This window comes from Oryctolagus cuniculus, chromosome 3 (genome assembly GCF_964237555.1).
Source record: "Oryctolagus cuniculus chromosome 3, mOryCun1.1, whole genome shotgun sequence".
In the NCBI taxonomy this organism is placed as follows: domain Eukaryota; kingdom Metazoa; phylum Chordata; class Mammalia; order Lagomorpha; family Leporidae; genus Oryctolagus; species Oryctolagus cuniculus.
In genome coordinates this window covers 11,667,459-11,685,143 of record NC_091434.1, presented here as the reverse complement: position 1 = coordinate 11,685,143, position 17,685 = coordinate 11,667,459, and the positions used below count along the sequence as shown (strand labels likewise).

At 41.7% G+C, this 17,685-nt stretch overlaps 2 protein-coding genes and 1 long non-coding RNA gene across 35 annotated transcripts in view; 2 read left to right on the top strand and 1 right to left on the bottom strand.

Moving 5' to 3' along the window:
• The window catches only part of COL4A3 (collagen type IV alpha 3 chain), a 153,291-nt gene extending 146,789 nt beyond the window's left edge, over positions 1-6,502 (top strand). For both annotated transcript variants that reach the window (XM_051849085.2, XM_051849086.2), the window contains 5 exons: positions 14-226; positions 848-1,025; positions 1,152-1,266; positions 2,837-3,009; positions 4,298-6,502. In XM_051849085.2, coding sequence (XP_051705045.2) covers positions 14-226; positions 848-1,025; positions 1,152-1,266; positions 2,837-3,009; positions 4,298-4,382 — 764 coding nt within the window. In that variant the 3' untranslated portion in view covers positions 4,383-6,502. The remainder of the gene's footprint in view (positions 1-13; positions 227-847; positions 1,026-1,151; positions 1,267-2,836; positions 3,010-4,297) is intronic.
• LOC127491686 (uncharacterized) overlaps positions 1-14,787 on the bottom strand; it is a 49,723-nt gene extending 34,936 nt beyond the window's left edge. The window contains exon 1 of the long non-coding RNA XR_007920566.2: positions 13,377-14,787. This is a non-coding gene — a long non-coding RNA (uncharacterized lncRNA). The remainder of the gene's footprint in view (positions 1-13,376) is intronic.
• A 137-nt stretch (positions 14,788-14,924) lies between these two features.
• The window catches only part of MFF (mitochondrial fission factor), a 38,572-nt gene continuing 35,811 nt past the window's right edge, over positions 14,925-17,685 (top strand). For 27 of the 32 annotated variants that reach the window (XM_070070142.1, XM_070070140.1, XM_070070138.1 and 24 more), the window contains exon 1: positions 14,925-15,065. The gene's annotated coding sequence lies outside the window, so the exon portion shown is untranslated. The remainder of the gene's footprint in view (positions 15,066-17,685) is intronic. The other 5 variants (XM_070070143.1, XM_070070141.1, XM_070070131.1 and 2 more) reach the window with 1 other exon arrangement.

The following is a 17,685-nucleotide window of genomic DNA, read 5'->3' as shown; positions in this document are numbered from 1 at the left end:
TGTGTTTTTCAAGGACCACCTGGGTCAGAAGGCTTGCCAGGTATGAAGGGAAAGCCTGGAGACACAGGGCCACCTGCACCTGGAACAACAATGAGAGGTTTTGTCTTCACCCGACACAGTCAAACAACAGCCATTCCTTCGTGTCCAGAAGGGACAGAGCCCCTCTACAGTGGGTTTTCTCTTCTTTTTGTACAAGGAAATGAACAAGCCCATGGACAAGACCTTGGTAATGTCCCAATCTTAGTATCCAGTCCTTTTGTTCCATACACGGCTTGTAAATTTTCATACCGTAAGGTGATTCCCTCTGAAGTTAAGTGCAAACAGCCTTAAGTGTCTTCCTGCACGTTCTAGAGACAGCAAATAAAACAGCATTGACCTAACATCTAGTTTTCATTTTGGAATGTAAAACACTGGCGGAAGCCAAGCTCATCCTGTTCAACACAAGTAATTTTCATTTAAACCACCTGTCTGATTTTTAAATCCCAAAGTAACATCTTTTCTATAGCTTTATCTAGTTATTAGCTATGATGGACCTATGAATAACTGGGAATACTTTGACGCAAAGACATTGTCCCAACCAAACTATATCATCCCCAATTCTAGACTGAAAAGAAAGGATGACAAGAGATATTAAGGGTGGAGGAAGGAAGGTTTGTTTGCCAGTTGGATCTTCTATTTCTATCAGTACTAAAACTTCTCAATACCACAATTTGCCATTACTTCCTTTGTTTCTTCTTCAACCAGTTTTGCCATGGATTATGTTTTACTTAGCCTCTCTCTAATAATGATACTCAAAATAATTTTGACTATTGTATTGACTAAAGTAATACTCAGTCTGTTTTACTAGGAACTCTTGGCAGCTGCCTGCAGAGATTTACCACAATGCCTTTCTTATTCTGTAACATCAATGACGTCTGTAATTTTGCATCTCGAAACGATTATTCATACTGGCTGTCAACACCAGCTCTGATGCCAATGGACATGGCTCCAATTACTGGCAAGGCCCTCGAGCCTTACATTAGCAGGTAAAAATCCAATCCCTTGGTTTTGCAATGGGACTGAGTGAGTCACTTCACTTGTTCTGGAAACTAAGCCAGCACATCATTATACAGAAAGCGGCACTGCCACCATGGTCTTCTGTCACATTGCAGGTGCACCGTCTGTGAGGGTCCTGCGATTGCCATTGCCATTCACAGTCAAAGCACTGATGTTCCCCCCTGTCCCCAAGGCTGGATTTCTCTCTGGAAAGGATTTTCTTTCATCATGGTAAGAAAAGAAACAGGGAATTTGTAGTAAAGATTATCTGTAGAATCTTACATTGTACAGAATAAAATACAGACCCTGAGATAGGTGCTACCTGATGTCAGGTGCATGATATGTCATGGACATTTGCTTGGAAATCTGAAAACATGCTTTTTTTAATAAAGATTTATTTATTTGTTTGAAAGTCGGAGTTACATAGAGAAGGAAAGGCAGAGGCAGAGAGAGAGAGAGGTCTTCCATCCGCTGGTTCACTCCCCAATTGTCCGCAACGATCAGAGCTGAGCCTATCTGAAGCCAGGAGCCAGGAGCATCCTCCGGGTCTCCCATGTGGGTGCAGGGGCCCAGAGGCTTGGGCCATCTTCTACTGCTTTCCCAGGCCATAGCAGAGAGCTGGATCGGAAGAGAGGCAGCCTGGACTAGAACCGGCACCCTTATGTGATGCAGGCACTGCAGCCAGCAGCTTTACCTGCTACACCACAGCACCGGCCCCAAAACATGCCTTTTTAAACTTTCAATTGCTTTTGGTAAATAATGAAGCACTTTTTAAAAATAATAGACTTCTCAAAAAGAAATTATCTACAAATTCGAAATCCTAACCCTTAGGTGAATGGTAGCTGCTATTTATTGATGATAGAATGCCTGTCTTATAAATATAGCAGCTTCTTTATATACATTCTCTGTAATCCTTAGGAAAACCCTAAAAGGTAGATTCTGTCATCTATAGTTTTACAAATAAGAATGATATAATTCCTCCAATGTCTCACAAATATTAATGGTAAGCTGGGTTTGAGCACAGCTTTGCTCCAAAATCTTTGTCTACTTACACTGTGCCACTTTGACATTCACATTAAGATGAAGATGAAGAGAAATAGCATTTTAGAGGGCTCTCCCAGATGTCCTGACCATCTGCAATGCTGATAGCTCCACATATGTGGTTATTCATAGTCTGTAAAGCATCATTTGTAATACATTCATTCCCATTCTTTACTCACAGTCTTCCATTCATTCAATCATTAATTTAACAAATACTTATTGAACACCTACCATGTGCCATGACTGTTCTGGACTCTAACCATACCAGGAGCCAAAGTTTCTGCTCACATGGAGTTTGTACCCTAATAGGGGAAGACTGAAGACAATAAGCAAGAAGACAGTAATGATAATAATAAGAAAAGTTCAGATGACTATAGGTACTATGATGGAAATAAGGCAAGATAAGTTGAGAGGATGCGCCCAGGATGAGGTCCAGGAAAGCTTTTCTGAGGTTTCATTTAAGCAGGTGCTAGCTACAAGGATGAGAAAGTGCCCGTCAGACCTGGGGGAAAGGGCCTCTCAGGCAGAAGCTACAGCTTTCACTTTCTTTTTGGTGACTATTTCTCAACCTGGAAGATACCTGAAGGATTGAAAATTCTGGATAAAATGCAAAAAGTTAATTCATACTTCTTGGTTTTGTCTTCTTTTCTTGGGGTCTTATTTTACCCTCCCCCCACAAAAGAAAAAAAAAAAAGTCCAGAGTTGAACATTTTGAACACTGATGGACAGAGTTTTTATTCAGATATTTCTTGTGTTTTAGTTCACAAGTGCAGGTTCGGAGGGCGCTGGGCAAGCACTGGCATCCCCTGGCTCCTGCCTGGAAGAATTCCGAGCCAATCCGTTTATAGAATGTCATGGAAGAGGAACGTGCAACTACTATTCAAATTCCTACAGTTTCTGGCTGGCTTCATTAAACCCACAAAGAATGTTCAGGTAACTATCCAAGTTCCCCTGATGACTGAGTCACAGAGCTATTTAAAGCTGCCTGGCCGGCGCGCGGCTCACTAGGCTAATCCTCCGCCTTGTGGCACCGGCACACCGGTTTCTAGTCCTGGTCAGGGCGCCGGATTCTGTCCCAGTTGCCCCTCTTCCAGACCAGCTCTCTGCTGTGGCCCGGGAGTGCAGTGGAGGATGGCCCAAGTGCTTGGGCCCTGCACCCCATGGGAGACCAGGAGAAGCACCTGCCTCCTGCCTTCGGATAGGCGCGGTGCGCCGGCCGCAGTTCACCGGCTGCAGTGGCCATTGGAGGGTGAACCAATGGCAAAGGAAGACCTTTCTCTCTGTCCCTCTGTCTCACTGTCCACTCTGCCTGTCAAAAAAAAAAAAAAAAAAGAAAAAAAGAAAAAAGAAAAAAAATAAAGTTGCCTGTATTAGTTTTTCTTTACCTATGTGTTAATGATGTACTCACATTTAAATCCCCATCCCTTACCCTGTTTAGCTGGCACTCCCAGTTTAGAAGTGTTTTTGAGTCAACAAGTAACCAGTTTTGTATGACAGTATCAATAAAGACAAAATGTTATTTTTGTAACACTAAAATACATAATATTTATATATGAGTTCATAATGAATTATTGAAAAAGACAACTAAATGATCTGCTAATCTCAATTTCCTATATTGGACGACTTACAGATAATACAGGTTATTTAAGGGATGAGAGTAGTTTTCTTGAGGGGAAAAAACAGATGAGCTGTAGATGAGCATTTGGCTCGGGAGCTGAGATGCTGCTTGGAGATGCCCACATCCCGTACTGGAGAAATCAGCTACACTTCCCATCCCAACTTCCTGCTCATGCTCAGCCTGGTAGGCAGCTGATAACCTGATGACTTGGGTCTCTGCCACGCATGTGGGAGCCCCATGTGGGAGCCCCACTCTGAACTCCTTGTTTCAGTCTGGCTCAGCCCTGGCTGTTGTGGGCATTTAGGGAGTGAATTAGCAGACAGGCTCTCTCTCTCTCTTTATATCTCTTTCTGCCTTTCAAACAAACAAAAACAAATAACTAATTAAAAAAAAAAAAGATGATCTGTAAGTTTGCATCAAGGCCTGATTCCTTAGTGCTACTGAAATTATTAAATGTTGGAAATGCATGTCTACCATAAAGGAAGATGTTCCTGTAATAAAATTTAGAATAGCTACAATGTTCACTAAAGCAACTCAAGCCCAGCAAGTGTTCCCTTTTTATATACAAATCAATTATTTTTTTTTGTTTTGCTTTTATTTCAGAAAACCTATTCCATCTACTGTGAAAGCTGGGGAGTTAGAAAAAATAATAAGTCGCTGTCAGGTGTGCATGAAGAAAAGACACTGAAGAACTCAAGAAAATGGATCTGCTACTTTTCATCCTAAGTAACAAAGTAATGACTCAGACCAGGCATTTACTTAGGCATTTTACTCTAACCAAACAATACTGCTGTATGACAATTTCCATTTGTTTCCCCATTCAACAAAGCATTTCTTTTAAGGTAGTTATGTGATCTTGGTCTCTAAATTTGTGCTATTCCAATGTTCCCCGTGGCAAAGCAAGAACTTTCTACAAAACAGCCTGAAAGTATATTCCACTCATATCCAAGGCACTGTCTAAATAGCATATGTCTAAAAATTGGATGTCAGAAGTTGAGATATTTGGCCCGCTGGATTCCCAACATTTGTTCTCTTCTCTTCCAGTCTTTGAGACTCAGTGAGGCTAAATCAGTCACACACTGCTCCATATCTGCCTTCCTGGACCTTGAAATGTGCACAGAGAAGGAGATGGGGGCATGGGGAGTACTGTGGCATCATGACTGGAGCTGAACTTTCAGACCTGTTGGGTACCGTGAGGCTTGAGGGAACACAGAATTGAATTGAGGTCCATACATTTTCCAAGTCTCAAATATACCCAAGACAAGGGCAAAAGGGGGTTCCTTGTATGGAACCACAATAGCCTTGGAAATAGTATGTTTTTTTATTATGTATCTCTTTGAAGATTTTTGTTGTTCAGTGGGTTCACTTCATACAGTCTGCTTGTATTCAAAGCAGATGAAAATGTTTAGCCCTAAGGAATTAATTTTAATCAATTTTTATTACAAATGTACTCCAAAATTCACCTATCTTTTCTCTTTTTGAGTACACCCATACAAATAACAAGGGCACTACTTACTAGATGTGCACTTTATCTCCATCCCTATAAATGTTACTGTACCCCTTATATAATTGACTACAGTAGTTCAGTAATCCATGAATGAATGTGCAATATGTTGGTTTATCAGATTCAGAATATTTTTTCTCAACTCTAAATATTTCATTACTCTGGATTTTACAGATTTATTCCTTTGTTAGGGATAAAAACTAGTGCTCTAATGCTTCCTTTGTAAAAAAAAAAGTTTTCATATATATATATATATATATATATATATTCACAAATCAAATTGAAAGAGTCCACTGTGTAAAAGTCTTAATGTGCAAATTTTATAAATTGGTAGCTGTATGTCTTAAAACTTACTTTTCAGTGTCTGGATACATTCCTAAGGCTAGTTAATTCAACTTACACATTTTATTCAGAATCAACCCAAGTCCCAAGCATTATAGTAAATTACCGAGACACTAAGAGGAAAAAAGAGACTTGTTTCTCATCTAGTATCTGAGAAAAGATCACACTGCTTCTGTTAAGAATTCCACAAGTTTAAGCTGCTCTACCTCTCCCCTTCTCTCTTTTTCCCTGTAATTATATTTTGTCAGATAATTCAGCAGATCTGATTACAGGCTTAAAAATACGATCAATGCCCAGGGAAAGCCCAGGACAAATAATATCTCCTCAGGCAGAAACTACAGTATGAATGATACTAGGAAAGATCTCCAAAAACATTAAAAACCACTTATACTTGATAGTAGCACTATGTAATGAGTTATACATCAGGCATCTTGAAACAGAGCTTTGAAGATGCTTCTGCATCCACTCAGGTGGACTTGGTGGTGCTGATATTTAATTCAGGCTACTGTTTCAACCTCAGTTGCTTTGTAAGTGAAAACGTGGCCCCAGAGGAGAGTAACGACTGTGGCCATGATTCACATCTTCCATTGCTTATGTGACTGCTGCCAAAACATTTCAACGTCTAAACAAGGGTGTGTCGCATTTTATTTAGATTATGTGCTTACATTCTCCTAATATTGAGATTTTTCTGCTGAAACGGCATCCTACTGATCCATAGGACTGTTCCAGTAGACTGCACCATAGAGAGCTAGCAGAGCTCCAAAAACACTCATAGACAAGTAAGATCTCAAAGTGTGTCCCTGGACCAGCAGCGTTAGCAGCATCTGGGAACTGGGCCCAAGTGCCAATCCCAGGGCCTACTGCAGGCCTACAGAATCAGAAACTTTGGGGAAAGGGCCCAGAAACTTGTGCTGAAACAGGCCCTCCAAATGATTCTGATGCACTATGAAGAGTAAGAAAAATTGCTGTAGGCAAACACTCAAGAAACCAGCTATATTTGCTCCATTCTTGATTTTTTTAAAGTCAGAGTTACAGATGACTAATTTTTACCACGAAGTTAAAGCCCTAGGTTGGTGCTAATGCCAGATGACTGGCCTCTGCTCATCCCCAAGCCTTCGTGTCTTTTGGCCCTCTTTATCAGTATTTAACTTCCAAGGAAGGCAGTGATACTAAAACCTTAAATTCCAGTGAAGCCATATAAATAGTTGTGCAGTCACCCTTCTAAGACTGAACATTAAAACATAGCTCATTTGCATTTCTTTCCAGATACTTATGAGTAGTTCACAAAGTTAGGAAGATTTAACTTCATAGATAAAATAATTCTTTTATTTTAAATCTGGGGCTTCAACTTTGAAATTTCACAGTGTGCTAAAATAACCAATTCCTCAGAGGTCTATCTTTCAGCAAAATAAACATTATTAAGTAACTTATTTATGAAAATATTAAAGTAAAGCTTAAAATTGAATTTTATTGTTAATTTACAAAGATTTTTCTATGTATCAAATGTAACTTACTAAGTTTAATTTAATATTACTCTATAACCAAGTGAAATATATTTAAAATATTGAATATTTTATATTATCATCTGACAAAATTACAACATTGTAATGTACTAATATGTCTGTAATTATAGCTAAGATTATTTTATTGCATTATCTAAGAATAAAACTGAAAAAATGTATCTGGTCTTTTTTTTTCAAAATGAAAATGAAAACTTTTTGAATTATTAAAATAATAGCTATTCACAATAATAAAGAAGTCATGAACTAAAAAAGTCACCATGCTCTAACCCTTATCTTCATCCAAGATAACTATTAAATTAAGGTATATACCCTTTCAGACTTTTTTCCCTATGCATGTAATTTTAAACAAAAAATGGGATAGAATCACGCAGTTTATTTTTTTTTAATTATTTATTTGACAGTGAGAGAAAGACAGAGAGAAAGGTCTTCCTTCCATTGGTTCACTCCCCAAATGGCCGCCATGGTTGGCATTGCACCAATCTGAAGCCAGGAGCCAGGTGCTTCTTCCTGGTCTCCCATGCGGGTGCAGGGGGCCCAAGCAGTTGGACCATCCTCCACTACCTTCCTGAGCAACAGCAGAGAGCTGGAGTGGAAAAGGAGCAACCAGGACTAGAACCCGGTGCCCATATGGGATGCCGGAGCCACAGGCGGAGGATTAACCAAGTGAGCCACGGTGCCAGCCCAGAATCATGCAGTTTTGTCACCAATTTTTTATTTTTTTAACTTAGTACATTGTGGACATGTTTTCACTTCAGTAGATAAGAATTAATCATCATTTGCATTATGGTCAGTTGTATGAATTTACATCATAAGTCAACAAGACCTCAACTGGATGGCATTTAATTTAGCTATATTATAGGTATATTGTAATAATGTCATTTCACATTTGTCCAATTATTTCTTCAGGACAAATCTCTAGAAGGATAATTTTAGAATTAAAGGACTCACAAAATCTGAGGACATTTTTCCCCAGACACCTACCTTACCCTCACCCTTTCACATGTACACAAAAAGCCTTTCCAAAAAGATTGTTAGGATTTTCAGCTGCATCAATAATGTACTGAAAACACGTTTTCTTATACTTTGCCAATACTGAATATGCTGTTCTTTCACTGCTTTGCCTATCTCACTGTTTTAATTTACATTTTGCTCATTGTGAGATTAGACACGTCTCTTTTTTAATTAGTAATTGCTTTTATTTTTGAAAAGTAGTATTTATTATGAATACTTGTCTTTATTTTCTTGTGAAGGACCTAATCACATTTTTGCTAATGTTTCCATTGAACATTTATACACAGCAATAAAAGCAAATATATACAGAAATTATGGATCGTATATTCTGATAAATGCTTCCCATTGTAATACAAATACTCTTCATTCAAAGGGAAAAGCTCATAAAATTTGAAATGTAGAGAACTGGTAAAGGAAAATATTTTTAATATCCAAAATATGAAAACTCATAAAGAATTTTCAGGCTATGTTTAATGCTAATAAATATATGATCAAAGAAAGAAGTAGAATGAATGAACAGTGATCCCAGATAATAATTCTATGACTAAGAGAACTGTTGCTCAAATAAGTATTTCAGAAACTCTTATCATTGAGGCAAAAAAAATCTAATTTGAAAATATTTTGAATAATAAAATACTAATCCATTTCAATGACCTAATTTATCTGTTGGGAAGAAGAAGAATGAATACTATGCTCATCACATTCTCTTTCTACTTGGAGGTGTGTTTGGAAGGGAAAATTTTGATCCATCCATGACGGATTCTCAGTAATCTCAACAATTTCTGCCCTAGAACTCAGCTCCACCTACTAGCAACAAAAAACAAGGAAACACAGAAGAAAAAAATCAATTTTTAATAAACAGGCTAAATTTAAACACTCAGATAAATATCCTTCCAAGGATTTTGTAGACTATGATTTTTCTAAAAATGTCAACATTGCTCAACACCTTTTAGAATTATTGCTTTGGAACAATCTTCAGTTTCTATTTTTGACCCAAACAAAGCAATAGGTTTCACTACTTCAAATCCAAGATCAATAGCATGCTCAATATGCCTGACCCTACAGTATATCCTCAGAGGAGTGAGATATAGACCCTAATCTTAAACATGAATTTTACAGTCTAGTAAAGTAAAACAAGACAAATATATGGGTAATTATAGTACTGGTCAGAATATGAAAACTGTTGTAAGAGACAACAACTAGCGATTGAAATTTGAAGTCTTCAGGAAATAATTCATAAAAGATAGGACATTTTAGGTGGTTTTTCAAGGCCAGTTCAAATTTCAAGAAGAGAACAGTCAAGGACAAAGTGGCATTCCAGGTGTTTGGAACAGCATGAACAGAGGTAAGCAGTCAGCAAATAATGATGCAGTCTGAGTCAACAACTTACCAGTCAAGAATATCTGATAGGACAAATATGTGGTACAGTAGTTAAAACATGTGTGGGATGTCGCATCCCATACTGGAGTGCCTGGCTTGAGTTCTGGACCCTCTGCATTCGACCCAGGTTCCTGCTAATAGGCAACCTAGGAGGGAGCAGGTGATGGCTCAACTACTTGGGTCCTGGCCTCCACACTGGAAACCTGACTTGAGTTACTGGCTACTGGTTTCAGCCTGAACAGCCCTGATTGTTGTAGCCATTTGGAGAGTAAAGCAGTAGATGGAAGCTTTCTCTTTGTCTCCAGTCATCCTCTCTCTGCCTCTCTGCTTTCAAATAAAAATAAATGTTTTGAATACATGATATAAATGTATTACACATACACACAGAGTGATAAGTGGCCATGTTGGGTAGGGTTTAGAACAGTAGGTGGAACTCCTCATACTTTCTGCTGATTGGTACTAGAGATTCAGTGAAGAATTTTAGTCAACGAGGGGAATTATATAAATGATAACCTCAAAGATCCAATAAATGTGGGTACTTCCAAGAGTTCATGGAAAATGCAAATGAAAGATAAATTTAGTTTTATGCACAAGTTTTGAAATCCATGCATATTTTCATAATATGCATTTCCCATGGCCCTTTTGAAGAGCCATCACAGGACACATATATAGACACAGATATATCTATGAAGGGGTTATTATGGAAATTGGCGTGTATGACTACAGAGGCTAAGAAGTCCAATCATGGGTCATTTGCAAGCTGAAGAACCAGAGAAACTGGTACCATGGTTCAGGTCAAGTCCAAAAGCCTGAGAACCAGGACACTCAATACTTTAACACTTAGTCTAAGTCTGAAAGCCTGAGGACCTGCAGGGTCGCTGGTCCAAGTCCCAAAGGCCAAAGACAACAGAATCTGGTGTTCTGTTGTCCAAGAGCAGAGGAACATGAGTGACCCAGCTCTAGAAAGGAGAGACAGAAAGAAAGAATTCACTTTTCTGCTGTCTTTTTGTTCTATCCAGTCCTTCAGTTGATTGAATGGCAGTTGCCCATTGATCCAGAGTGGATTTTCTTTACTAAATCCACTGATTCAATTGCCAATCACTCAGAAACACCCTCAGAGACATATGCAGAAACCATACTTTATCTGTGTATTCATTATTATTGTTTAAAAGGTTGATTTATTTAAAAGGTAGAGTGACAGAAAAAGGAAGACACAAACACACACACACAGAAAGAAAGAAAGAGAGAAAGAGAGAATATTCCAGCTGCTGGTTTGTGCCCCAAATGCCCACAACAGTCAGGACTGGGCCAGGTGAAAATAGGAGCCAGGAACATTATCCTGGTCACTCACATGGAAGATAGGGATCCAAGTACTTGGGTCATCATCCACTGCCTTCCCAAGCACATCAGCAGGAGGCTGGATCTGAAGCAAACAAGCTGGGACTGAAACTGGCACTCTAATATGGGATGCTAGTGTCACAAAGTGGCAGGTTAACACTCTATGCCACAATGCCTGCCCCTATCTGGGCACTGTTTAATTCAGTCAGGATGACACCTAAAATCAACCATCGTATGGTACTTGGAAAACAATGAAACACAGTATCTTGAAGATATTTGGAAAAAAAATCTTGAATTAACTGAAAATAAAAAAAAAGAAAGAAATCAGGGGGAAAGTATCTGAATTTAGAAGAAGTAAAATATTTGAGTTAGAAGCCCTGTGGATGTCAAAAATCCAATGGGACACTCAAGTATAATGGTCAAGAACTAATGCAAGGGGTCAGCGCTGTGGCATAGTGGGTTAAGCTGCTGACCGCAGTGCTGGCATCCCATATGGGTACCAGTTCGAGGCCCGGCTGCTCCACTTCCGATCCAGCTCTCTGCTATGGCCTGGGAAAGCAATAAAGGATGGCCCAAGTCCTTGAACTCCTGCACCCACGTGGGGACCCGGAGGAAGCTCCTGGCTCCTGGCTTAGGGTCAGTGCAGCTGCGGCCGTTGTAGCCAATTGGGGATTGAACCAGCAGATGAAAGACCTCTCTCTCTCTCTCTCTCTCTCTCAGCCTTTCCTCCTCTTCTGTGTAACTTTTTCAAATAAATAAATAAATCCTAAAAACTAGTGCAACAGGATGAGAATAAATGTATGTACCAATTTAGATTTATAAATCACCCTTTCCCACAAAATATTTGAGGCACTCATGGTTGCAAAGATATTATAGGATGAAATCATAAACAGGAGTGTCTATACTAACGATGGAAAAGAAGCAAGATCCAACAAAAATCTATATCACATAAAATGAATGAGTAGTTTCCATGTCATGGAGAGAAATACTTGTTTCTCTTTAAAATCTACTACCAGACAGCATTAGGTACTTGGATATACAACACTGTCTCATTTAACAGAATCAAATGATGCAGGAAGATAAAAGATGACTATGAGAGAAGACATCGGGTTTGGTAACTGGATCAAGATCTTCATTTCAAAATTATTTCAGAATGTTTTTCTTGGGAATGGTGTTGTGTTTGGCTGTATTACAATTCTTTGAATATAAGAACATCTGCATTTTAATTATGATTAACGTGTGTATGCATTGAAAGCACCAATCCCATTTTGAGTTTTTCTTTTAAAAAGAAGCTAAAAATTGAGCCAAGTTGCTTGCTGGTAACAATGAGACTCATACTCCATATTGGCTGACTGACAAATCACATTGACAACTGTGCACCAATATGCAAATAAGATAGTTTGGGTCCAGGACTTTTCCCTCTGAGGTTGAGATCTGAAAACTAACATAACACATTTTCTGCGGCAATAAATAGTCGTGCATTCAAACTGCCATTTGAGATACTTCCTGCTGTGAATCACTGTGGGAACTCACCTGGACAAGGCATCCCCCACCAGAGGCTCTGCTGGAAGGAAAGGGCCTGCCCATCACTGCCGGCTGCTGATGGCAATCTGGACTCTTCCTTAGTGTCAGTGTGAAGGGGTGTGTCTCCTCAGACCATTCAGAAAATGTCCTCATGGATGCACGCCGCTTGGTTTGTTTGTTTCTAGCACTCTATGCTCAAGTAATTTGCTTCCACCTATTTTTACTTATATCTTCACATATTCCTTTGCTAACTTTTGCTTATTCTGCTTTTGTGAGCATCACAAGAAACCGATCCATGCGGGAACTATCTTTCCCTCACTTGGCTCAGCTGGTACACTGTGATAGGAGGAAAAATCAAATTGCAAGCAATTAGGAAATGGAAGGATTAATGGAAGTAGCAAGACCCTCATTTCTTTGGATAATTTCCATTTCTATTTATTTATTTTGCATGGCAGTGAGAGCAAGAGCACTCTTCAATCTGCTGGTTCACTCAGCATATGTCTGGTAGCTTTGGGATCCACAAGGAGAGAAGGCCTACACTTCCTGGAATGGAGTGTCCCTACCTGTACTCCCGGGGAAGAAAAGTCCTTGTCAAGGTCCCCATGGGTGCCTAAAGGTCAACCAACGAGGATCGGACCTACCTTGACCTTTAACCCCCACACCCTGTATCTATAAAAGGAGCCCTCCCAACCTCTGACGCATGGCCTCCCCGCGCCACCCCCCCCCCCCTTGGGACTGGTGAACCCCACCCAGGAGCAGAATCCCAATAAAAGCTTGTGAATTAATTCATTCATCTGCCTGGGAAAATTTGTTATGGGCCGGACACCTTCCAATGTCCACAACAGCCAGGGATCAGAGCCCAGAACTCAATCCAGGTCTCCCACATGAGTATGGCAATGACTCATCACCTGTGGCCTCTTACGGTGCATATTGGCAGGAAACTGGAAATGGAGACAGGACTAAAATCCAGGCCCTCCCATATGGGATGCAGGCATCTTAACTGCTGTGCCATAGCCCACCGCTGAGCCTTCACTTCAAAAGATTTTGATGGTTTACCTACCTTGACCTCCATTTTCTCCAAAAAGTTGACTTGGAATGACCGATTATTCCTAAAATGAATCCATTCTTAGAAAAGGATGACTTGAAGCCGGCGCTGTGGTATAGTATGTTAAGCATCCATCTGCAGTGCTGACATCCCATATAAGAGCTGATTCGAGTCCCGGCTACTCCACTTCCAATCCAGCTCCCTGCTGATGGCCTGGAAAAGCAGTGAAGATGGCCCAAGTGTTTAGGCCCCTGCACCTGTGAGACCTGGAAGAAGTTCCTGGCTACTGGCTTTGGATCACCCTAGCTGTTGCAGCCAATTGAGGAGTGAACCAGCAGATGGAAGATGTCTCTGTCTCTCCCTCTCTGTAACTATGCTTCTCAAGTAAATAAATAAATCATTTTTTAAAAGGATGACTTGCCATTCATAGGTATACTGTCCACTTTGGCATAAATATTCTTTTGAATTAAAGTCACTTAAAAAACAGCAGATGAATGAAGGTCAATCTGATTTTCCTTTTTTTTCCTGAAAGCTGGAAACAAAACTTCCATGTGAAATGTGATCTCCTTGTACCAGAAGGAAGACATTCTTATCACCAGAGCCAGGAAGGAGGGGTGTGTCAGTCAAGGTTAGAGAAATCTGTGAAAAACAACCTGTTAAAAGACCTCTTAGGCAGTTACCACAATTAACTCCTTTCTTTGTCTTGCCACATTTCACAATTTACTACGCTTTGTTCAAACTAGTGTTTAAGTTTTGCACCCCAAATGTTTTCAGTCATTTTTCCAGTGAAGGCTCCAACGTACATGTAGAAATAGCGAAATAAAATGTGTATGCCTTCATTCTGTGAGTTTGTCCTAAGTCAGTTAATTCTTAGCCCAGCCAGAGGTCTCAGATAATTTTTTCCTTTGCTACACAACTCAAGCAGAGGCCCAAGAACGCTTTCAGAGGGCTTCCCAAGTTATTTGTAAAGAATGGAACATCTCCGGAATAGCTTTAGACGCTGCAGGAGTACATCATTCATAAGTCTGTCTTCGTTGGATTTGTGCAAATCGAGCCATGCAAATTATTCACTGATTTTGGCTTCAGTCAGTCTTTCCATTGGTGAGCAGTCCTAAGCTGAGGGCTTTCAGTGAGAGAGCTTTCTGGAAGCTAAATAAGGCTGCTAACTACTGAGCTACCTTGGAGGGCAATCTCTGATAATTAGAGGGCTTAAAGTGTCATCTCGCGGATTTGGTTACATAAGCAGATTGAGGTCTCACACCGTAAACACTCCGATGTAGACTGTCCTTAAAAAAGTTATTTTGTCTACCGAAGGTTTACCTTGTAAATACGAGATTTTTTTTGAAAGGTAACGAACTCTCCACCGAAACGTGAACTAACCTTAAACATCACGGAAGTGTTAGCTATGAGCGTCTTTCTGTGCCCACAACAAAGATGTCTCCCTATCGCTGTCTCATAGACTCCGTTCCTGCGCGTGGACAACACTTCCGCCCTTTCCAAAGTCACATGACGACGAACCGGCTTCCGCTACGGTTCCTGGAAGGGGTCACTCTTGGCGGTTCTCGCGTTTCTCCGGGCCCGGTGCTGGCCGCTCCGCCGGTGCTTTGCCCGGGCGTCTCAGTGCGCTCCGGCCAACGGCCTGTGAGAGCACCCCGGGAGCCGGCGGGCGGCGGCCCTCTCCGGGGACCTCCAGCGGGCCCAGGGGTGAGTGCTGGCGTCTTCCCGACCCGGGACTCGGGGCCCGAGCCGGACCGCCGGGCCTAGCGCTGCGGGCCGTGACCCTGCGGCGGACAGAGGGGCCCGTGGAGCGTCGGTCTGGCCTCCCAGCGGTGTTGCGCTGGCCCGTGTCCCTCGAGGCTGCGACCTTCGACCCTGGCCGTCCCCGAGGAGGGCTGGGGACAGAAGCAAGCACCCTTTGCTGCTGATGTGTCTGGGGCTGTCGTCTTCAGCCCATCTGGTTTGGCGTCTCTTGGACTTTTCCGAGAGGCCAGTACCTGGGGGGCTGGGAAACGGGAGGAGAGCCTTGCGAACTTCAGGGCCGAGCTTTGGGGACCTCCACCCAGTCTCGTCGGTCAGGGCCCCGACACCGGACAGTGTGACCTTGAGCCTGCCGTACTTAAAAGTAGTTTTGTTTTGTGGAAAGTGTGTGCTGGGACTGAAGTCTTGGTGGAAGCCTGGCGGTGGCACCTGCGGGCGGCTGCGGGCACCCGAGCATCCTTGCTCGCTTCGCAGGTGCGGGTGCAGGCGGGCGATCCCCGCTCCGGGTCCCGAAGTAGGGGAGGCCGGGGAAAGCTCGGGTTCCCAATGCAGACGTCCGCAGGAAAAGAAAAAAAAAATCCGGGCTGCGTCCCACCGGGTGAGAGCGAAGGGATGAGCACCCTTTTGAAGGTGGTGGCGTCTTTTTAATTGCAGAGGAGGAAGCTGTCTGGCCCCTGTTCTCAGCTGGCGAGCCAGTTTGTGGCCGGGCCGCTCATCCACTAAGAGACTTACTCAGTCAGGAGTGTTTTTTCTTTTCCTGGGTGCAAAACATTTATTTCTGCCTCAATTCCTTTGGCTAATGAGATCCCCAAAGAAAAACCCTTAGGGAATTAGGACGATTGCGATGTCCTCCGTAGTCTTTTCCCATGCAATTAAATTGTTTGAGAGACCTGGTATCTCTGGTTTCAGAGCCTTGTGGAGTGGTTTTGATATTCTTTCCAAAAGGATGCTGCGTATTCTCTTCCTTCCTGTCTGATAGGACTGCCTCTTTTTAGGATTACAAAGTTTAGCTCTTTCTCTCCTCCCAGCTGGGACTTGGAAACTTTTCTGTTTTGTCAAAGTTTCCAGCGACATTTTAAAAAAAAAATTCTAGATCACTACTCCTGGATTTTCTGATACCACCGGTCTATTAGTTGCTTGGAAAGAGAGCTGAAACGGAATGATGTGTATAAAAACCTTGAACTAGAACCACGGAGAACTGGAGTGGTTTTTTTCTGTAATTGGAGAATTATATATAACTCTGCAACCACAATCAATTTGACTTCCTGGCCCTTCTGGATTCCAAGGTTCGATCTGTACAGAAAAAGAGAAAATTGGGCATGACTCACTGTGTCCCTCAGTGACATGTGACTTCGCTGGAGGAGATATGTGGATGAAGTTGTTTTGTAATCCTTGTGTTTTTGTGTATTTATGTATGTACCTGAAGTTCGTGGTTTAAGGTAACTTTCCTTTTAAGATACATTTATTTAAGATTTTTTAATAAAAACTAAGAATTTTATAATAAAAATTAATTTTCTCTGACCTACAGAGAAAATTAAGTATAGCCAAGCATAGATGTACTGTGGCAATAAGGGGGGAAATTTGCTAAATTTTGAATTTAATAAATCTGATGCTTGCAAACCACTGGGCTTAGAAAGGAGAGACCTGAAATCATGTAAGTTTCTTTTTTTCCCCCCCAATTTATTTATTTATTTGGAAGTCAAAGTTAACAAAGAGAGAGTAGTGACAGAGAGAGAATCTTCCATCCACTGGTTCATAGCCCCAAATGGCTGCAATGGCCAGAGGTAGGCCAGGCTGAAGCCAGGAGCCAGGAGTTTCTTCTGGGTCTCTGATGTGGGTGCAGGGGCCCACACTCTTGGGCCATCCTCCACTGCTTTCCGAGCACATTAGCAGGGAGCTCCATCAGAAGCAGACCAGCACTGCAGATGGTGGCTTAACCTGTTGTGCCACAGTGCTGGCCCCCATGTAAGATTCTAAGAGGCATTTTGTCTCCATAGTTGGATGAGAAAGAAACATCTACTGGTTGCCTGCTAGACAAAACTTCTGGAATTACTAACCCCAACTTTTTTTATTGTTATTGTGCCAGAAGTTACTACCAAAAACACCATAGTCTGGGACAGGCATATTGTGTAGCAGTAGGGACACTGACATCCTATATCAGAGTGCCTGGTTTGGAGCCCTGCCTTTGCTTCCAATTCCAGCTTCCTGCTAATGTGTACCCTGGGAGACAACAGTAGAAGGCTTAAGTAGTTGAGTCCCAAATTGAGTTCCGAGCTCCTGGCTTCCATCTGGCTGTTGTTGACATTTGGGGACTAAACCAGTAGATGGAAGATCTGTCTCTGAGTCTCTCTTTGTCTCTCTGACTTTCAAATTATAATGATAACCGTAGGGCCAGAGCTGTGGCTCAGTAGGTTAATCATCCACCTGCAGCACTAGCATCCCATATGGGTGCCAGGTTCTAGTCCCGGTTGCTCCTCTTCCAGTCCAGCTCTCTGCTGTGGCCCAGGAAGGCAGTGAAGGATGGCCCAGGTGATTGGATGCCTGTACCCACGTAGGAGACCCTCCT